Below are 22,909 nucleotides of genomic sequence, written 5' to 3'. Positions count from 1 at the left end.
TTCCGCAGTCTTCCCCTTTGTCTTTTTCTTTTATGGTGGTTCCTTTTCACTGTCAGGGAGAAATGACAGCTCACACTATGCCTGTAAGGAGGAACCAATATTATTCACTTGCTCATTTGAGTTCAGGTGCATCCTCAGCTCCAATAGACCGGCCTGTATGACAACAGTGCAATCGGAAATGAGGGCAAACTTCAAACGCCTCTTCATGGGATTAATACACAAGGCTGGCATGTCAAGCCATGAGCCGAATAATCAAGCAAATGTATGCAGCTTAAGGAGCTGGAGTGGTGGAGCAGTAAAGCAAAAGCTGTCAGTAGTCATCTGCCTCTATTTAACACAGCTGTAAAGTGACTACCTAATGGCAGGGTGGCAAACCACTATGTGTCTGCAAGCTGAGTTAGAGTGAAGCAAAGGCAGCATTGCTAAATGCGGAGAAGACATGCTAGGCACAGCAAGAAAGAGAGAGAGAGAGAGAGAGAGAGAGAGACCAGTGTAATCGGAAAGATGAGGTTGTTCTTCAGTTTTCCAGAATTGTGTTACTGTAGTGGTTCTCACATGTTTTCAATCTGTTTCAATCTGTTCAACATGTAACTTAATCAATTTAAAAATCTAGAGTTAATTTTGTTAAGTTAATGCTATTTAAATTTCTATATTTAATTAAATGTATTGCATAGTTCCATATGATTCTGTAACACTACTAGAACCTTGCTGCATAAAATTCATATAACCCTGCCATAAACGTGTCATGGCATGTCATGTCACATGCTGTCATGACACATTATGTCCAGTACCACAACAATATATGACAATGATATTACCGTTACCGGTAGTTCTCATAATGGATGTTATAATGTTTGCTGTCATTACATTAACTAGAATGCATTTAGCAACAGTTAGAACACATGCTTTCATGACATCAAACCTTTCAATACCAATTACTGGTAATGATTACATGACACTGTTATAATGTAATGGAATACATGCATTATAATGTAATACATGTAATCTTTATTGACAGATTTGAACTTCTGTCTTCTTTCCACCTGTTTCAATGTCAAGACACGCTACAGCAACCTTCTTCACATTTCTCCACACTCCGTCATATTATCACACGCAATGCATGGAGGTACAACAACAATCAAACAACAAAAACTTTGGCTGTAAATAGTTTTAAAATGTGTAGTGACAATTACAATCATCCAACAACTCAGTTATTCCAAAAATAATCAAGTAATGCTGATAAACATAAAAGGTTAGCTGCTTTGGCTGTTTCTCTGCCCATTTCCATCAATTAGATGCCTTTTTATTACAACAGTGAGTTCTATCATATGGTGACATGGTGATTTTATGGAAACGCCACTCAAAAAGTGTGTTATCAAAAATATCTGTCTACATACCTTTTTTCTGACAGCCAAAATACCAAAAACAAACATCATAAACTTTCTCAGACATGCAATTACATGATCATACCAGCCTGGGTCATAACAGGGAGAGTCCACATCTTACAGAACTGATCAAAGCCGATACCTTTCACTTTCATCACTGAGGTCACTGCCCAGCTTAGTTCTATGCAGCTATCCAGACTGCCAGACTTTATGATTAGTGCACTCTACTTTTCAGTTCTGAACCCCAGTTGTGGAAAGAGAATAGAAACAAATGTCAGCATTCCTCAAAGACACCCCACACAGTCTGTTTCAAATCTGCGATTGTGCACTAAGAATTGGCCAGGCAAGTGGAGGGGGCTAAAAATAAAAGGCTATTATGTCACGCTGTGGGCAGGACCCTAGCAAACTGAGTTTGGAATTACAGCCCTGAGCTCCCAGTCTGAAATGAATCAGGATCCCTCTGCATTGTCCTTAATATGATTTGGAGAAAAAGGCACCCTGAGCAACAGGAAAAACTGTGGAATCAATGCTCTTTGAACCAGAGTGAGAAGTAAAGGTGGAAGGGCAATGCAGAACAGCCTTTTATGCTGGATGCTGGATACCCTTTTATTACAATGCAAACAATGACTTATGAGAAATGTGATATGTTGCTTACTAAAACATGCTTTTGTGAGGTTTATAGACTAATTTTTAAGGAATACATAGGCAAAATTATCCCTAAATAAGCCAGAAAGGTCACAGGTTGTTTCAATTGTTGCTAATATCAATAATTTATACAATCAGTATAAAGTTGTGGAACTCAGTACAGTGAAAAAGCAAGGTCAGATCATATGGGGGTCAGTCTGGATGGGCCATTAGCTTACTCACCGCCAACAAACTGGATCCCCCCTGCCACACGTCCAATGGCACGAGAGATGAGCTCAGACACGCAGCAGCCCATGAGCGCTGTGAGCGCCACCAGCAGCAGCAGGCCACATCCTGTTCCCGTCACCACTGTACACACACGCCACTCCACGCTTGGGATGCCCTGGAAGGTGGCGTAGCGGCCGCACTGCTCCAGCATTACAGTGGCCTGCCTCTGCTCATCCCGTATAGGGTAGGAGCAGCGCCGGAAAGTGCCGAAGGACACCGGTTTGCCCATCTGTGATCCCAGCAGCCAGTAGGGCATGAAGAAGCCCACACAGGACGCTGCAGCACTGAGGAGAGACACCAGGGCCCAGAGTATCCCAGCACAGGTTAAACTGGAAGCCATGGTGAGTGAAGTGGGATCTGATATAATAGGGAATTCCCAAAAGACGTGTTGTAGACAAAAGCTTGTATTCCTTTTTCTTTTCTTTTGAGAATAAAGATGATGTCTATCTCCACACAGTTCTCAACATGGTCGTCCTGTTAATGCCTCCTGTTCCCTTTAAACAGACACAAGAAAAAAAGGCAGTTCAGTTCTCAGTACTTTATTAGTCCCAAAAAGGGCAATTCATTTGCAGCTTTCCCCGTCCATATGTGTAACTATACATGTATATATATATATATATATATATATATATACACATACACACGCAAACACATATGAACACGCATGTACGTACATACGCTCATATACATACATGCACATACATACACATATGTACATACAAAAAAAATGTTTAAATTGTATGCATGTCAGAGACACCAAATCCACATACATAGATAGATAGATAAATAAATAAATAAATAAATAAATAGTCAATGCAATGAGACACCAAATAGCTATAAAAGACTATAAAAGACTATAAATAGCTATAAAAGACTATTATCCACATTTAGTAGCTTGATAGCAGAAGGAATACAAGACTTAGAAGAGCATTTTGTTCTACTTAGGGGCACAATATAAGGCTGACCTGACAGCATTACAGTCATTACAGAATTCGCTGGACAAAATATGATCAGATTGAATGATAATTCCCTTTTGCTGTCTGAGTCACTTCTTGACACATTAAAAGTTGTTAATTAAAGTTTCAGTCCTCTCTTGCCTAGACTATTTATTCCTTAAAAAGACTTTTGACAGGTTACAGCTTGTACAAAACTTGCACCACTAAAAGGTCCTGCTTGTGCATCACTTTGCTTGCTGCGTCTGGAATTAACTTATTTTGCTTTCAGGCCTTTAATTAGTTGTTAAATCTATGAATGCTTTGGCACCCTCATACATTACAGAGTGCTGACAGACTGTTCCAGAATGGATCTTAAGGTCCTGAAATGCTTTTATGCTGGATAATCCTCCAGTAAAACACAAGAGAAGTGGTGAAGCAGACTTTTGCTGCTATGCTCCGACAGGCACGACAGGCACTTTCTGCTGACAGTCTTAAAGTTTACATATTCACTTCAATTCAATTTGTTTATGCTTGTCTGATTTTTTCCCGTGAAGCACTTCGAGCTGCCTCTCCATGCATGAGAGTTGCTGTAGAAATAATTGTACTATTACTCTAACCTCAGCGCGCGACTCTTCCGTAATATATTTATGCATGCAACATTCTTATATATGCAAATTAGACTGCCGACGTAATCGCTCCACACTCGAGCGCTGAAGCTGCAGAAGTCTTAAACTGCGTCTGCTGCACAAGACACGACATCTTATAGACGAAACGGAGACTCAGAACAAATGATGGGTGTCCGATTTATGACATTTCCTCCGAGAGCCACTGTCCGATGCTCGGAGCGGGAATATAAGCAGCCCTGCCTTCAGTCCAGTGTGTGGAAACAGCGATAACAACAAATATTCAGGAACTCACAGCAGAAAGAGACTCAGAGGGTAACTTACATAATAAAGGGCGCCGTTTGAAGTCTCAGGTAAAAGTCAGCAAAGCCATGTCAGCGTACAAATCCAAAGTTTCCCTCTGATGAGTCCCTCTGTGTTCGCTTCAGGACGAGCGCCCCGAAGACGGGCAAGTCCCCCAGAACGGCTTCAGTCCAGAGTGAGAGCGTCCTCTGCCTTAACATAAGCACATGGAGCTGGAGCACAGCAGACTCTCTCTCTCTCTCTCTCTCTCTCTCTCTCTCCCTCTCTCTCAGCTGCTCAGCTGTATGCTGCTCTCCCGTCCACACTCAGTGAAGGAGTGGAAGCTGAAGGGAGCAGGAGGGAGGTTCTCAGCCTGCTGGGCCATCACTCGCACACATCTCCGCCCAGTGGGGGCTGGACTAGTTCCTCAGACTCACACACAATGCTTCTCCCCACATAGTTTCAGGAAGTGTGGTCATACATTATCTGTTGTGTGCCCCATGTGTGTTTGTTACACACACACACACACACACACACACACGCACACACACACACACACACACGAACACACATACACAAAAGTACGGAGAAATATCCCATAGAAAAATGTATTATTTTTAAAATGTATTAATCAATTTACGCTTTATTAATGAGTGGAAACGAGATCCTAATGCATGGCAAGACCTCAGCAAGTCATGGGAATGAGATAATTAAGTAGTGGCCATGACTTAGTAATGCATGGGAACCAGCTCATACCTTACTAAGTCGTGGCCATGCATTTGGATTTCGTTCCCACACCTTGCTAAGTTGTGGCCATGCATTAGGATCTCATTCCTATGCCTCACCAAGTCGTGGCCACCACTTAATTATCTAGATAGATAGATAGATAGATAGATAGATAGATAGATAGATAGATAGATAGATAGATAGATAGACAATATTATATATATATATATATATATACATATATATGTCACAATTGTATCTATTTGTAATAATAAAGTATCCCATATGTGTTGCATACATACAAGTACCTATGTAATGAAAATCTGTGTCATATGTATTATATATACATATACCTATATAATAATCATATTTTTATAATAAGATTATAATATAATATTCTAATATAATAATATATTTATAATTTTTTACTTTGTCAGAACTGTATTGTAGGTTTTGACATTGAAGGTTGTCCTGAATTTGTTGGTTTTAGTTGGTTATTTATTGGTTATTTATATATTTGTTTGTTTGATTGACATATTTTAAGACATTTAGAGGCATTTTCCTCATACAGACATTTACATTACATTTACAGCATTTAGCAGACGCTCTTTTCCAGAGCGACTTACAAGAAGTGAAAAAGAAAGTATCTTTGCTAGTTACCTATATGTTAGAGAGAAAGACAGTCCTGAGCTCAGGTACTGCTAGAAACTTAAGTCACTGTAGATACAGAGAGAAAAAAGGAACAGAGTTGAACACAGAACTGCAATTCAATGCAATACAATACAATGCAGTAAACTACAATACACAGCGCAATACAATAAAATATAATATATAAGTGCAGTACAATGTATCGCAATAAATACTCAATTCAGTGCTCGTTTAAGTGCTGTGTAAAGAGATGTGTCTTCAGGCTCCGTTTGAAGACAGCAAGAGACTCTGCTGTACAGACAGCCAGTAGGAGTTCGTTCCACCACTTGGGTGCCAGTACGGAGAACATTCTCGACGCTTGTCTTCCACATGCCTTGAAGGATGGTGGGTCAAGCCGAGCTGTACTCGAAGCTCAAAGGGCTCGTTTAGACAAGTTTAATGTTCACAAAATTTTGAAACGTCATTTTATCGTCCTGGTGACTGTTGCTGTCAAGGTATAAATCATACATGCTCACACAGCTGGGTTTGTGCAAGGTAATAAGATAAGTGTAATAATGATGTGTCTAATACGTTATTATGTATGTGGAAGTACCTTTATGTGTGACAACAGATTTCTTCTCTTTATTATGCCTGGTATGTTACAGATACAGATACAGATGAGGAATGTGTGTTGGTGAGTGCACACATGCGACAGCCCGACAGACCAGACAAATACACCATATTATTAACAAATATTCCACAGAAAATATGCCATAGTGACTAGGGGGAAATCAAATAAAACCACATTAAACAGCCCATGACCTACATTTATCTTGTATTTTAGTTTTTTTACTTATAACAGTAACATTTGTGCAGGGTCTTACAATATAGTCATTTTTTTATAATACATTATATGACAACTGCTAACTTTTGTATAATCAGTATCTTGTGTAATTACCAGCATCTCCTTCTAGTCACCACATCACATCCACCTCCTAGCAGAATGTTCTCTTCATGACCAATTGCTTAGTAAACTAGTTAGTCATGCAGGCTTTGTCAGGGCTTGTGGTCAGCACTGCTGAGTGAGATGAGGAGCAGGAGTGCAGCGTGTTGCTGCAAGATGGAGACTGAAAGGGGAAAATGCTGTGCAATGTAAAGGTTATGACATCACACATCATGAGTTTATAAGCATTTGAGAGTTTGTTGAAAAGGGTAAGCTCACTAGTCTGACTCTCATCTGACTAGGCAGGGCTGCTACTCTGAGAATCAGTGTGTGTTCGGCTCATGCAGAGTGAAGTTACTTTAAAAACTCATTTTTACTCTGTTGACATATTTACTTTGGGCTTTTAAATATACTTGAGTTACTTGTTTAAATGTCAATGTTTTTTGACTTTCACTTATATATGATCAAGTATCAAGTACAAGTATTTCCATTTTGTTCTGTCCTTTTCATTGCATGAAAAATTAATGATGAGTGGACCACAAGAAATGTTCCAGTGTGGAATAAATAAGTCCTAAAATTAATAATTACATAAGTCTGCAGTTTAAGAGTGCTAGATTATCCAAATCAACAAAAATAATAATAAAAAATCTGAAAATAATTCTTGAAAATGTAACATCTGAAAAAGTAACAACAAATCGAATGCACATCATTGCTGAATAAATAATAATCATTTATTGGAGATTGAAGAATGTTTTGTATATGGTTCTATCGAGAGCCTTTTTGAAAACGGTTCTACCATTTTCTAGCACTGAAAAGGGTTTGGCTGTTGTTACGATATCAAGCTGATAATAATAGAAGAACCCTTTTTGGTGTTATATAGAACCAATTTCAAAAACGATACATTCTCCATCAGTCCGAAGAACCATTTCACCATGCACAGAACCATTTAAAAATAAAATGGTTCTATATAGAACTCAAGATTCAGTATAGAACCATTGCCTTTGCTAAAGAACCCTGGATAGGCTATCTTTTTCACCCCTTAAAATACCAAGCTTGTTACATACTAAGGCTTTTTATTCAGTAGCTACTTCAGTGCAAGAAGGCTGAGCTACTATTAGCTTAGAGAAGTGTGTAATAAAACTTTGGGCCCGCTGGTGGGTCCTGGCCATTTAAGGAGTTAAGTGTGTAAGGGTTGTGTGTGGGAGCGTTTGTGTCTGTGCATGTCAGGATAAAAGCAAAAACAAGCCAGCAAAAACAAATAAAAAACAAATCATTTCAATCGACTAAAAGACAAACTCTGTGTTTTCATTTTTATAATCGCCTTATCTCTGACCTTCCCTAGCCTCAGTTATTATGACTTTGCATGGGCCATCTGCCACGTCAGAACTGCTGCTGGCATCTACAAACGCACTGAAGTTCGGTATGGGATATGAATTCCTAATCTGAGATCAGCTGCGTGCTTCACAGTGATCAAAGTATACCATTCAGAACCGGGTAATGGCCCTAAATCAGTACAAAAGCAGTGAACAACAGGCCAGCGAGAGGGCAGGCAATCAGCTACTGGACTAGTGAGAGGCCAGAGTTTGTCAAGAACAGTAGATAAAGAATGGGGGTGCACGGCGGGACGCGGGAGTTTATAGAAAGGGCGCACTGCTGTGAATTATTCAGAGGTGCCTCACAGAGCTATATCCTTCTGTGTTTCCTTTACTTTGTATGTAACCTCTTTCTAAGATACACTTGTGGACCTACTACTGGGATTTCATTGCCTTTTATTTCACTGTAATGCAATAATAGGAATGAGCGACATTATTAAGTGTTAAAGGTATTTTCCTTTTCACTCATGCGACGTCAGGTTTACAGCTACAGGCAGGGGTGAGTTTAAAGTTAATTTAGTCAAACTAAGCCAGAAAATCTTTGCAATGGCAAAGAAACAAATTCACAAACTATTATGACAAATCATTAAAAAAAAAAAGACATACAAAAGGATGGATGGATGGATGGATGGATGGATGGATGGATAGATGGATGGATGTTTACGTGAACACACGTGGATAAAGTGCTATCACATGCAACATTAAATGATACATGCAGTTTTTTCCACATGTGAAAATGTTTTTACATGGAACTATTTTGTTTGTGTGTACACATTTTGTTTCGGATCATGGTTTTTTCATGTGGTATATGTGTGTATGTGCTTATACGTTTTTTTTTCTGTAAGTGAGAGGTTTTTGAGTGTTTATTACAGAATGAAATGAAAGAAATGAAAGAAAGAATTTTAGTTTTCTATCTCACTTTCACTATAGAATTTCTTTTGAAGTTTAAGATCATATTTATCATATTATAATGTTAGAGTTTTGATTGAGAGAGTTGTGAGAATAATTTATTACATAGTGCAAAAATAAAATTCTTTGTATTATTTAGCCTGTGCTTTAAGGCCTACATGGGTTACTCAAAGGGACAGGTTCCTACACATAAGTTAAGCATAGTCCTAAACTATAATGTAACATCAATGTTAATATACCACTAAAATGCTTTTTTCAGTCTAGGTTTTAGCTTGAAAGTCAGATCTGAAGGAGTTTTAGACTGAATCTCAAATGGCTCTTACTCCATATCCAGTACAGTCTTCTAGCTGAGTTGTACAGCTTATGGCTGAATATAAACAGCTTTTTCTTCGACATATAATGCACTTTTTGAGTGTAGAAGCCATTGTTTCATGGCCTTTGTTGGGGACTACATAGGGAAAGGAGAGCCATTTGAGATTCAGACTTAGTCTGCTTTCAATCATCGTTTCCCCTTCAGCTTTTCTTTCAAAATTGAAGACTAAATTTGTGTTGTTTTCTATTAACATTTTGTTTATAACATTATGAAAATATTGCATGTAAAGAAAATGATTGGGAGTGTCTTTTTTTCCTATAATTTTAGGCCACTGCTCTCAGGCCGGAACCGATTTGGAGTAGCGGTGTGTTGCAGTAGGACCGCATTACAGCGCTGGCGGCTGGGTGACGTGGTTTGTTTATAATGGCGGACACTAAAGCAGAAAGTTCAGTTGACAGTTCAGCTCTGATCCCGAACAGCGGGAATGTCTCCTCTCAGACAAACAATCCTCTGGCCAGGAAGCTTAATAAGATTTTGGAAACCCGGCTGGATAATGACAAAGTGAGTGAGAGTCTCATTTACAGCTCATTCAAAAGTGCTCAGCTTGCTAACGTTAGCCTAGAAGCTACTTACAACAAGAACATCAGATGCTGTTAAGATTTTTCGCGATGTCATTAAGGCAAGATTGCAGTGCCCGGGGATCAGTCATGCGATGTAATTCATAAGTAGACAAATAACTATTTAAAATATAAGTAAACTAACTCACGTTACCCCTGTGTGTAGTTAGCAGGTATCTTACATCTGATTATGGATAAATCTCAAATGGCTCACTACTCCCTATGTAGCTAACCTAGTGTACTAGCTACCTAGCTATGTGAATCATGAGCAGACGACTTCCACACCCATATAATATGCTTTATATGCTTAATAGAAAGTCCTTGCTGTTCAGCCATAAGCTGCACGAATCCCCATCTATCATTTAGTTCATTGTGTAGGTGTAGAAGCCATAGTTTCTTAACAGTTGTAGCTAGTGCTTTATATAGGAAGCAGGAAGCCATTTAAAATTCAGTATATCTTGATCTTCCTCCTGGAGATCTACTTTGTTTTATACTTCCAAGTTGCATCTGACATCCCGACCCCTTACCTAAGAATAATTCATCGGATCCAGCCAGTCCTCCTGAGGGGGAACAGGTGAAGCAGATTGTGGCTTGAACTAGGCAATACAGGAAGGTAGATCTCCAGGACCAGTGACCACTGATCTAAATGTCACATATCGTCACTGTTTTTTGACATAAATTGCAACTGGCTTTTTCAAATTATGTTGGGTCAAAATTTTGTAATGATTGGACTAACAGGAATCATCCAAAATTACTTGGAAAAATAATTACTCCATGAACTTCCATTACAGGTCAAGAATGTTTTTCCTGTATTTTTCTCCTTTTATCCTGTAAAGTTAACTTTTTGGAGATACAAGGTTTTGTTCTGATAGCAGAGTTGTGTAGTTACAAAGTGTAAAAGTCTCCACACCTCTTGCCAGGTGGATAGGTAAAAGGATATCCACCTGTCATTCACATCTTCCTATAAATATTTAATTAAGAGACTGTGCAATAAATTTAGCCACACTTGAACTTAAATGTGAAGTGTGTTGAAACTACTACTGGAAGAACAGACACAATATCTTAAGCTTCACAGCTGATAATTGTTTAATAAAGGTGTTTTAGCTATATGCCTCCTTTACTAAAATGGGTTACTAGACTGAATGATGCATGTTTGGTTTTCATCTTCATCTAGAGAGAAAGAAAATGGATACACAACAGTTTAGACTGCTGTATGTTGGCAGCGATTTATCATTTCCTGCCTTGCAATAAATAATCCAGACTAATAATGAAAATAATGAACGCATCTCATGCTACACAGTATTACTGATAGAGTTGCATCATTAAAATGGCTCATCTATAATACCCTGCCATTGTTGCAGTTTTCATTCTCCATCATTGTCTGGGGTCTGTCTGGGCTGGCCCTTTAAAAACACGGATGAGCACCAACTAAAATTAAATTTGAAATAAACCAAAATTCTACTCATTGGTATATGAAGTAAATCAAGATTATGCTAATTGGTAAAGGTGGTATTGATCAAGCCCCTGTCTATAATCTTGATTTTATTTATGATTCATCTCGTAGCTTTAATGCCGATATCTGCTGTACTAGAGCAGCACAGTGTACCTTCAACCATCACTTTGTATGCCATATGCTGAAGCATTTTACATGCATTTGTTTCTTCCAGATAGACTCATGTAGTGATCTATTATTTCATCTCCTTCCTAATAGTAAGCTTCAGTATATACAAAATACGGAAGTCAAGGTCCTAACACACAAAGTATGTTGCATTATCACTGATTGCATGCTGTGTACAAAGAGTAGGTAGGCTGCTTAAAGTTCCAAGATTTAGCTTGGACTGCCTGGGTAGTTGATAATTTCAAGGCACCATGTGAATTAAACTGATGATGATGACGATCAGAAGTCATTCTGATTACGGTGCTTACATGCCTTATTTATAAAACACAGTGAATATATTTTAGTATTACTGAAAACCTTGATAGTAATGGAATTTCTTTAAAAGGTTTTTCATACAGTAGCAGATTTAATCACTGGCTAATTGTGACCAGCCTCTCTGAAAATGTTTGCTGGTGCTGCTGCTGTATTGGTGATGCAGACGAATGCACATCTCCGTTTATGCTCTATCTTTGTTCTTATAGGAGATGCTGGAAGCTCTGAAGTCACTCTCGGTTTTCTTCACTGAGAACAGTCTACGGACACGAAGGAATCTGAGGGGCGACATCGAGAAGCGCAGTCTGGCCATCAATGAAGAATTTGTGCGGATATTCAAAGACGTGAAAGAGGTTCAGCTAATATGAAAGCTCCTTATTTTCTGATTGCTGGGACAATATGAAGGCAATACAATAGGCCATACAAGCCCATCATTTGTTTTTTATTTTGTGCACCTAGGAGCTGGAGAGTATACATGAAGATGTCCAAGCCATGAGCTCTTGTTGTGAAGAAATGACCAATAGGTTAAAGGTCTGTTTTTCTTTTGGCTCTTTCAATCTAATCTTATTCTGTGACCTATAGGACAGTTTTTCTGAACTCCAAATTGAGTCAATGCTTGTATTAAATAAGATAAGTTTAATTTACTTCAGAGAAACTGACACATAAAGCTAAAACCAAGAGTGTGCCTGAGTTATGCAATGATCTTAACATTGGCTCCATCCTTAGCAGGTTAGGTTTGATCCAAGAGAGCGTAATTACTGTCTCTTTTCCTGAAGGGGTATGGTGGTCCTCTCTCTCCAGTATCAGTATGATGCTAGCCAACGTGGGTGTTTGTTAGCTGAAGTAACAGAATTGGCTATTAGCATTCTTCTCAAAGCACACTGAGCCAACTGACGTTGTGCTAGTGGCAGCTTGAAAAGACGCAGCGGAGCTTCATGTGTCTTTGAGAAAGACATGCTTGCCTTCACCCTTACAGCTTAGTAGCATTATGTTATGGGGGAGAACTAGCAATGAAATTGGCCATGATTAAATTGGGCAGAAAACTTTATTTAAATAAAAAAAAAAAGTTAACACCAAGAAAATTGATCACGTTAATGTGTTTTTGCGGTTGTTTTATGGCTTTCTTTATCATAACTGAGGCCTCTTTGTTTTAATAGGCAGCTAAAGAACAAACCCAGGACCTGATTCTGAAAACCAACAAACTACAAGGAGAAAAGTGAGTTTAATTAAATATTACGTATTGTTACAGTATTGAGTTATAAAAGCATGATCTGCTTGCTCCACGAAAATGGGGTACAGTTTTTAACATGCTGTTATCTTTGTGCTGATTTGTCAGTTCTGTATAATAATTCAGCTTGAATGCTGAACACATTTTGTGATTTGTTTTTGTTCTGTTGGAGCTTGTGACCCAAGTCATTTTTTTTTTAATTTAGTGGTATTTGCTACATACTCGCTGAAACCTTAGCTTCAATCACAGCCACAATGTAATTTCCCGATAACACACTACCTCTCAGGTTCAGTTGCTTAAATTTAGGATGAAATTAGAAAGTTGATTGACTCTTTGCTTCTGATATGCTAAACGAGTTTGAATTATGTGCAAATATGCCATGAAGTTGATGTGCATCAAAGGGTCTAACTTTAGACACTTATCCTCTGTGTGTTGGCAAACTGAGTTTTGGATGTTTGTAAGTAAGAAAACAAACAAGCAAATCTTAAAGATATATGGATGAGTAAAGTTGGTTTACAGTCCTTTCATTTACAAGCCTATATTTCCCCTGTCTTGGCTCAAAGAGGCTTTTTGATTATTGCCCAGAGATTTACTGCCTCAAATTCTCTCATCATTCACAGTTAAATGTTCATTAAGCCTGATTGCCAGACACTTAGTCAGTCCTTAATCTTACTTCATGTGTGCTTTATAAATTGTCTATCATTTGTTTTTAACTATCGTTTCCCCTTTAAAATGTTATCATGTTGCGTAAGGTTTTAAAGTTTCTATAAGTTAAAAAAAATCTTACATAGATTTAAGTGACCTAAAAGCAGAGGTGGGTAGTACCTAGTGCCCTTTTTTCAGTTGAATGTACTCTGATGTATTTGCAACAGATAATACTTTCTACTGTATTTTTGAGGAAAGCACTGTACTTTTTCCTTGGTTCCATTTCACACATTAATGTTTAGTTTATAACTCCTAAGTTGTGCTGACATCATCTGAATTGCTTTGCGATTGTAACGAGGTATAGCTTTTTATTTTAGACTGAAAGGATCCCAAAAATTCCACTGCTGTTCTTTAAGTTACTCATTACTTAAGTACATTTTGATTTTTTTTTTTTTTTTGGAAATGTGCTTTAATTTGAATTATTATTTCTCAAAAGTAATACTACTTTTGAGTATGAGTTTAGAAAACTACCACCTCTGCCTTAAAAAGGCTGGCCTTTTATCAGAAGTTTGTTTTAGCGCTGAGCTGTTCAGATGTTCACATTCCATGCTCGTGGTCTCTAACTCTAGTCCTAATGATCTACATTCCTATGGAATGTGGTTCTAATCACTGTCACACCTGCTTCAGCTAATTAACTTCAGAAGTTCTTGATTGCCTTGATCACATTAGTATTAGGTGAGTGGGGGCAGCATAATAGTACAACAGACATTATTGGGCAGGATTTACTTTAGAATTTGTTTAAGAAATTACATTAATTATTAATGAATAAACACGGCTAGGAAGAATGATATTGACAAATTTTATTACTGTTTACCTTACATTTGTGGTGTGAAAAATGAATCAGTAATGCTGAGGAAGCTTGTAGGAACTGTTTTATTGGTGTGGGGCTGGCCAGAGGACAGATTGGGATTTCAGCTTTTTTAATCACAAAGGCAGCAGCCAGGAAGGTGTATTTTGCCACATATGCATGTGTGAGAAAGTCTAAGCCTATAAAATTATCAGTGAAGTGCAAAATATTCATCAACACATGCCACAGGTGTAGCACTTTATCACCATCTGCTTAGCATTAAACAGCATTACAAGGCAGTGCTGCTGCAAATATGTAGCCAAAATGGCAAGAGACTGCAAATACACTACAACGGAGAACTAAACGATGTCTGGAAATAAAACTAGCTCAAATACACAACTTACAAGGAGTGTATATGCCTTAGCACCTACTTCACTCATGCATGCAACAGCAAAAAATAAGCTAAGAAATAAAGTGTACTATCATGTGTTTCTTTGTGATGCACATAACGTGCCAGAGTGAAACGCCTTCATCTCTTAACACAGATATTTAAATAAGTAATCATTCTTATTACGCATTATCAATGTGATTATCAGTAAGAGCTATTTCTATTTGCTCAAGTGTGCAAACTTTAGAAACTTTAAGCTGAATTGCAGTTTTAACTGCAGATCTGCACATTACACAAATAGTAATCACTTTGATGCTTGCGTGTTCTATTTTTGTTGTTGGCAGAAATACAGAGCTGCGAAACTCTCTTGAGGATAAGTTTTCTATTTCTAGAATCTAACATGAAGTGCTATTTGATACTGATTTTGTCCTATTTTAGTCAAGCATTTTCTCATATCCTTTGTCAGCCTTTGGTCTGTTCCAGTCTTGTATTTGTTCGTGTGAGGAATATGAATAAGCGTCCATAGATTCATAGATTAGTAAGAAATTTGAGTGTTGATGAGCTCTGATGAATGATTCATAAGCCTGCGCTCGAAGTTTCATTCCCATCTTACTTCAGTGCAGAATGGGTAATTAATACTCTCATATCTCCTGTTTGCTGATCATTTTGAATTCGACTGATTATAGACTCCAGAAGATAACAAAGACAATGTAGACACTACAGCATTTTCCCCTCAGACAGCAGAGAATGGAAATGGGTCTTTGTGGCTGGGATCTGTGTTCTGTTGCGACATGAGCGGTTGAATGGCAAGCTATTAGAAGTATTCCTCTGGGGCCTGAGGACATGAGGACAGAGCACAGAAGCAGCGGGTGATGAATTGATGTCCTCAGCCAGGGCATTTCCATCACCTTTTGCCACCCACAGATCAGCTTTATGGTCCTCACTGGTGTCGCACTGTTGTTTATGACCATTGAGAGGCTGCCAATAAAACTCATTTGGGCGGAATTGATAGGAGAGTGGGGGCTGTCGAGGAGGCGACAAGAACGCTCAGCAGTGTCACACCTCATGATCCACTGTCACGCCAGCGTGAAAAAGAGAGAGAAAGAAAGATGGATTGAGTAAGAGAGAGAAATAGTGGTCTATGCAGAGAAGTAGTGACTGACAGAAAGTTGGGCAGACTAAAATAGGCAGTCTGAGTGATTAAACCAGGCCGAAAGCGATGGAGATGAGCTGAGCTGGGCATTGCGGGCCTCTCTGACCCTGTGCAACCACTTCTCCTGCTGGCTTCAATTGTGTCTGACAGCTGTGATGGTCAGCTGGTAACGCCATGCTCTGGTGCCTTGGCCTCAGACCTTGAGCATGATCCACCAAGAGTCTTTGGTATCTCCAAGCATGATATATGGTGCTTGTAGACCGATAGAATTGGAACAAGTGGTGATTTCGCAGGCTGTGCATTTCTTTCAAACTCTTTATGCTTAACTCTTCTAGGTCCCCTCTGGTGAATAAACCTTGAAACGCTTTTGCATTTTTATTTAATTCATTTGCCCTCATAGCTAGAGATTTAAACAAATTGTGACTGTTTTATTTATTTTGTTCTACTACCATTTTTTTCAAGTTAGACGTTGAGGTACTCATTTCTCAAACGTTGTAATTCAATTTTTAAGAAGTAAACAGTCATTCAGAGTGAGATTGTGTGCATTGTGTATCAGCTTTGAGTTGTTTACAGTGGTGTTGATAGGAACCAGAGGTTGTGATGACTACAATGCAATTTCTTTTTTTGGGGTCATTTATTTATATACAGGGTGGGCCATTTATATGGATACACCCAAATAAAATGGGAATGGTTGGTGATATTAACTTCCTGTTGTGGCACGTTAGTATATGGGAGGGGGAAAACTTTTCAAGATGGGTGGTGACCATGGCGGCCATTTTGGATCCAACTTTAGTTTTTTCAATGGGAAGAGGGTCGTGTGACACATCAAACTTATTGAGAATTTCACAGGAAAAACAATGGTGTGCTTGGTTGTAACGTAACTTTACTCTTTCATGAGTTATTTACAAGTTTCTGACCACTTATAAAATGTGTTCAAAGTGCTGCCCATTGTGTTGGATTGTCAATGCAACCCTCTTCTCCCGCTCTTCACACACTGATAGCAACACCGCAGAAGAAATGCTAGCACAGGCTTCCAGTGTCCGTAGTTTCAGGTGCTGCACATCTCGTATCTTCACAGCATAGACAGTTGCCTTCAGATGACCTCAAAGATAAAAGTCTAAGGGGGTCAGTTCGGGAGACCTTGGGGGCCATTCAACTGGTCCACGACGACCAATCCACTTTCCAGGAAACTGTTCATCTAGGAATGCTCAGACCTGACACCCATAATGTGGTGGTGCACCATCTTGCTGGAAAAACTCAGGGAACGTTCCAGCTTCCAAAGTGGATTAAAAAAAACTAAAGTTGGATGCAAAATGGCCGACTTCAAAATGGTCGCCATGGTCACCACCCATCTTGAAAAGTTTTCCCCCCTCCCATAAACTAATGTGCCACAAACAGGAAGTTAATATCACCAACCATTCCCATTTTATTTGGGTGTATCCATATAAATGGACCACCCTGTATATGTGGGTGGGTGGACAAAAATACTATAAAGATAGATGTAAATGTACTGTCAAAGGTACAGCAATAGTTTTGGTTTGATTGTATACTTAAATTGAATTTTAAAGGTTCACTATATTAATTTTGTCAAAGGAAAGCTGCATATTTGCACCTTTTCATAACTTAACATCTTCAAATAGAAAAACAATGTAAAAGGCTGGTGTCTAGACAGGGTGTATGGAGTCCTTCTAATTTAACATAAACATAAGTGCAATAGATGGTGTCCTAACTAAAGATACTGACAGCCACTTCTTTGACAGTTTGATGTCTTTTTCCTATGAAAATGCATGTTTTAGGTCATAACTATCAAAAAACAATGTCTCAGAGGTTAGGCAACATATTCACAACCATTTTAGTCAAATTACATGATTTTGTAACTGAAAGAATGTGCACATCCTCTACAGAGAACACATTTCTGTATGTTTTAATGTATAGTTATTGTTACTGTTTGCTGAATTATATTATTGGGAAATGAAATAAATAAAAAAAAAACTCAAAATACAAAATTTGTGCTTTAGATTTAGATTTATTTGTTGTTCAACTCAGCAAGTAATTAGAAATTGTGCAATAAAATTTAGCAGGAAAATGCTATATTCTCCTTTGTTCCCTGTAGAAGATTATTGAAGAAGTTATTTTCACTTCAACAGAACATGCAGTTTGGGGAGTTAAAACTTTTGCTTGACTATTTCCTCTTTTAATTCATTAAAACAAGCCAAGAATTCTGTTGCAAATGCAGATTCCAAACTATTAATTGATTTTGATATAATGTTTTAGTAGAATACTAGATTGTACTATGATTTTAATTGGGTAAAAGGTTTTGGTTGTGTGAATTGTCTTGTCTTGCAGAAAGAAAAACCGTCCTTTGCATTTTGCCAAGTTTTTGTTATTGTTTTTACATCAGAACTAATTGAACAAAAAAAAAACAAAAATGCACCCTTGTATTTTTAAGTCATTATGTACTTGCATACAAAGAACGTAATGCAAATCGAACACCTAGCTTACTCCCATACTGTGTATGTGGTACACACTTTCTTCTTAGTGGAAGACTTACTAATAGCTATAACAAGTAATAATTTTGGTGCAATGTCCTCTGCAAATTGAACTGGGTGTTCTATGAATATAGAGTGCATACTCTGGGTCTGTTGCCACTGTCATTTTGTCCTACAGTCCCTTTGGGAGCAGTTCTCTCTCAGTGATATTTTTGTCAGTGCCTCCACAATGCAGCGAGCCAGATGGGAGTGTTCCTGCCAGTCCGGCTGCTTTGTAACCTTCCCTGACATTTCTTGCCTCAAAGGGGGGATGCTGTGGGAGAGGCAGGACAAGGACACAGGCTACTCATTCACTTAGTAGGAAAAAAGAACCAACAGAATGTAGGATCTGAAATATTAACACCACAGGACTTTTCCAAGCTGAATCACTATTCCAGCTGACCTTTGGGCCACGCTTTGTGATGGCTCTTATGTAGGAGTTGATGATATAGACCAGCTTGCTGACCTTTTTATTTTGACCCCACTGGACACTTGCAGCTTATTTTGAAGAGCATGACATGGCATTTCCAGGACACAAAAAAAGCTGAGCAGTGGAGGTGCATGGTAAAGGCTGGCAGTGGTTGCGTCTTCTTTAGCTTGTTTCAGTGAGAGCTTTTCTTTTAGGACTGCTTCTGTTTTATTCTGGTTAATAAGAATGTGGTGAGGTGAATAAAAGTGTAAACTTTAACAGATAAAACAGAAAAAAAATTCTTTTGGAGGTATTAATTACAGTCTTTGGCAGATAATTGCTTAAAAAATGATCAGCATTGGACTGATGTTTAGGTTGATAGGTTTGACCAGTATAATCATATCATGGATGAAGTTTCTCAGCAATATCATAGTGTGCTGCAGCTAGCGACTCCCACCCCTTTTTAAGAGCATTTTAGTGATAAGAGGGAAAACACTTAACCTAGAGTTCTCCAGTCAGTGAAATTCATAACAGTAGTTGGCAGTTTGCATGGTGTTAATGAATGTTTTAATTTTCCTTTTGATGTCTCTAATAGTAAGAAAGAGAACCTGATGGACACACCTATTTGTATACCTTTTCACAAAGGCTTTATAATAGGCTTTCTAGTTTATCATCTTCTATTTAGGTGTTTTGGAATATTTGAAAGGCCAGGCATCGATTATTGTTTAGTTTAGTCCATTTTTATTGTTTGGCCATTTCCTACTGTCGTTACTCAATTGCCAAAATAATCGGTAGACTACTTTACTGCAAATATAGGTGATGGTGACAGGCCTAGTTCTCACTTTCCTTTAACTGGTTAGTTTTATTCATATAGTAATTGGTCATATCACCTATTGTCTTTATGTTATTAGAGGACTTTTGTAAGAGTACCTTGTCTGTTTCCTCCACTGTTTCATGGTATTTATGTTCAGATCGTTTCATGCTAAAAGATGTTTTTCCTCATCCTATCCAAAAGACAGCAAACATTTCAGACAGGCCTGGGCTCAGTGACAAATGAGCATATCAGTTTGATGAGAACATGTCTTGCATCCTCTGTCTGCTTCCCACCTCCCACCTTTTCCCCATCACTCAGTGCCAGTGTCATTTGTTAGCGTTTAGCGCCAATATTTCACAAAAGAACACAAAAGCTCTGGCTTGTGATGAGAAGGGGGAAAAAAGCCCTGAACAAAGAAGACAGAGGACAAGCAAATAGACAGGCACCTGATAGCATTGATTGTCTGCCGCTTCTGCTTTTGCTTCTCCTTTGAAAGAAGCTTTCATGGGGGGGTGGGGGGGTGGGATGAGTGTCTCAACTGCATACACGTGCTTGCTGATAGTGCTTTGACCTTATAGTGTGGGGTAGAAATGTGCACGGGTACTTGGGTCCTGAGTTATCTGTTTGAGGTGCCAGTATTTGAATACTATACTAACTATTCAGGTATTTTGTTATGTTTCATAATGGGAGAATGCACAAAATATACAGGCTAATAATTCAGTGAAAAGCTAATTTTATATTTTACCAGAACTGTGAAGATTTGTTCACTTTTGCAAATACATGTTCTACTTTACTACTCAAGAAACAGTGCCTTAACATGAGTGCATATTCAAGTACATATTGTTAAGGGTGTGAGAAGGCAGAGATTGCAGCCTTAATGCACATTGTGATGTTAGCTAACAGAAACAGTGAAAATATGTTCCTCCTACAAACTGACATACTGGTACATTGTCCACTGAGGAGGAAAAAATACCTGTAGAAATGGTAAGCTGTAGTACCCTAGTAGCTCATCTGATGTGACACGAAAAGCTAGCGGTTTGCCTTTGCCATTTTTTAAAAATAATAAAACATATTTTGAAATCTATCCTTCTGCCTCTGCAGGCACATAAACATAAGTTCCTGCAACCCTGGACAAATTTCGGCCAAAGTTTCTTTTCTTTTCTTTTCTTTTCTTTTCTTTTCTTTTCTTTTCTTTTCTTTTCTTTCTTTCTTTCTTTCTTTCTTTCTTTTCTTTCTTTTCTTTCTTTTCTTTCTTTTCTTTTCTTTCTTTCTTTCTTTTCTTTCTTTCTTTTCTTTCTTTTCTTTCTTTTCTTTCTTTTCTTTCTTTCTTTCTTTCTTTCTTTCTTTCCCCTTCATGTAGTTAAACACATTTTTGTTCATTTAACTCTTATCAAAATGAGTCAAAAGGCACATCCCTTGGGTGGATCCAATGCCATCTGAAGCTTTAACACTTTTCAGACCATGTCTGGAAAACAGCAGATGTTAAAGTACCCAGCTGAATCTAGCTAAGCTTTGAATTGCTCAGCAGTGGTCCTCTGGTGCCATATTTCTATACAGCAAAATCCAGAAGATCTATTTTTAAGTCTTAATCTGTTTGCAACTATCTACATTATACACTCACCGGCCACTTTATTAGGTACACCTTGCTAGTAAAAGGTTGGACCCCCTTTTGCCTTCAGAACTGCCTTAATTCTTCATGGCATACTTTCAACAAGGTGTTGGAAACATTGCTCAGAGATTTTGGTTGGTAATTTGAGTTACTGTTGCCTTTCTATCATCTCGAGTCAGTCTGCCCATTCTCCTCTGACCTCTCACATCAACAAGGCATTTTCGTCCACACAACTGCGGCTCACTGGATATTTTCTCTTTTTCTGACCATTCTCTGTGAACCCTAGAGATGGTTGTGCGTGAAAATCCCAGTAGATCAGCAGTTTCTGAAATACTCAGACCAGCCCGACTGGCACCAGCAACCACGCCACGTTCAAAGTCACTTAAATCCCCTTTCTTCCCCATTCTGATGCTGTTTGCACTTGAGTAAGTTGTCTTGACCACTTCTACATGCCTAAATGCACTGAGTTGCAGACATGAGATTGGCTAATTAGCTATTTGTGTTAAGAGGCATATGAACATAATAAAGTGGCTGTATACTGTATAGAGTGTATACTGTCAATGCTATTTTAATGCTTATTTATAGTATGATGGAACAATTATTGTTTCCGTTCACTTGATGGTGCTGAGGTTTCTTTTTTTCTTTACGATGAGAACAAAGCTTCTGTCAGTGGGGGCTTTGATAGGAATGGTTGTTTAGCATAGTTGATGAAACATGTAATGGAGGGAAAGATAAATTAATGTAAAAAATGAATCGGAACGTGTGCTTTTTATGTGAGAAACATAGGGAAAAAATATGAAAAAAAGAGAGAAATGTGCTTTTTATGTGGGGAAAAGTATAACCAAATCTTGTCTGGTCACTGTGGGGAATGCAATTTAGTCAAAAATGTAAATATCATAAATAATGTTATCACAGTTCTTAGTATATGATAAATCTTCATAATTCACCACAGAATTGTAGCAAGGAATTATTGTGAGGATATTATGTCATGGGGTGTCTAAGGACCCAGTCACCCCCGCCCCCCTTTTCCAGAGGGTACAGTGTTCTTGAGCAGAGAGGGGACATTTGAACCTGGAGTTTAACAGTCTGTGAGAATCATCAGACTAAGTTTAAAAGTGAACGGACTTGCTATTTGAAGAATGATATCTTTGTTTGGCCATGGATGACTGATCGGTATATTTCATTGCGCTGTGTCTGAGTTCCTTGTTTGATTCTGTGGCATTGTGTCCGATTGGGGATGCCTGAGCGAGCAGGTTCACTGAAGCATAGGATAGGAAATGTATTCCACACTTTTTCCATGACATGAAGCTAGACTTTTCCATTACTTCGATGGACAGAGCAAAAGAATACAAAAGATAAAAGGGAGAATAGTTTTAATCAGTTAGAGTTTTGGAATTGCAATTGATTGAAGTTGCAGCAGAATCTTTGGGTCACTGACGGTAGTTAATGAAACCATAGGATGATACAAGCAGCCAGTGAAAATTCCTGTCATATTGGTCAGAAGGACAGGTAAGTGAACATCCTTCAGGGGCATTGACGTGTGACTAACTAACTGCTTTATGACTGCCAAATTTTCCCAGGATCTCTGTGAAACAGCTGCTGATGCCATGGGTTCAGCTGGATGATGGTGTCAAAATGAGCTGGCTAGGACTCTGAACAGACACCATGAATTAATTTTGATTAAGCTATATGTCAGCCCTGCTTAATTTTAAT

General features: G+C 38.4%; 2 protein-coding genes across 2 annotated transcripts in view; one reads left to right on the top strand and one right to left on the bottom strand.

Moving 5' to 3' along the window:
- Positions 1–4,512, bottom strand: part of LOC108426961 (LHFPL tetraspan subfamily member 6 protein) — a 91,626-nt gene extending 87,114 nt beyond the window's left edge. The window contains exons 1-2 of the mRNA XM_017696808.2: positions 4,180–4,512; positions 2,253–2,791 (exon numbers count right to left, since the gene is read on the bottom strand). Coding sequence (XP_017552297.1) covers positions 2,253–2,637 — 385 coding nt within the window. The 5' untranslated portion in view covers positions 2,638–2,791; positions 4,180–4,512. The remainder of the gene's footprint in view (positions 1–2,252; positions 2,792–4,179) is intronic.
- Positions 4,513–9,433: 4,921 nt separating this feature from the next.
- Positions 9,434–22,909, top strand: part of cog6 (component of oligomeric golgi complex 6) — a 52,741-nt gene continuing 39,265 nt past the window's right edge. Inside the window, exons 1-4 of the mRNA XM_017696809.2 lie at positions 9,434–9,589; positions 11,785–11,928; positions 12,035–12,106; positions 12,733–12,791. Of these exons, the coding sequence (XP_017552298.1) occupies positions 9,452–9,589; positions 11,785–11,928; positions 12,035–12,106; positions 12,733–12,791 (413 nt within the window). The 5' untranslated portion in view covers positions 9,434–9,451. The remainder of the gene's footprint in view (positions 9,590–11,784; positions 11,929–12,034; positions 12,107–12,732; positions 12,792–22,909) is intronic.

Source organism: Pygocentrus nattereri, chromosome 17 (assembly GCF_015220715.1).
Source record: "Pygocentrus nattereri isolate fPygNat1 chromosome 17, fPygNat1.pri, whole genome shotgun sequence".
In the NCBI taxonomy this organism is placed as follows: domain Eukaryota; kingdom Metazoa; phylum Chordata; class Actinopteri; order Characiformes; family Serrasalmidae; genus Pygocentrus; species Pygocentrus nattereri.
Note: the sequence above shows the minus strand (reverse complement) of the source record. Positions and strands in the feature narration are given on the sequence as shown.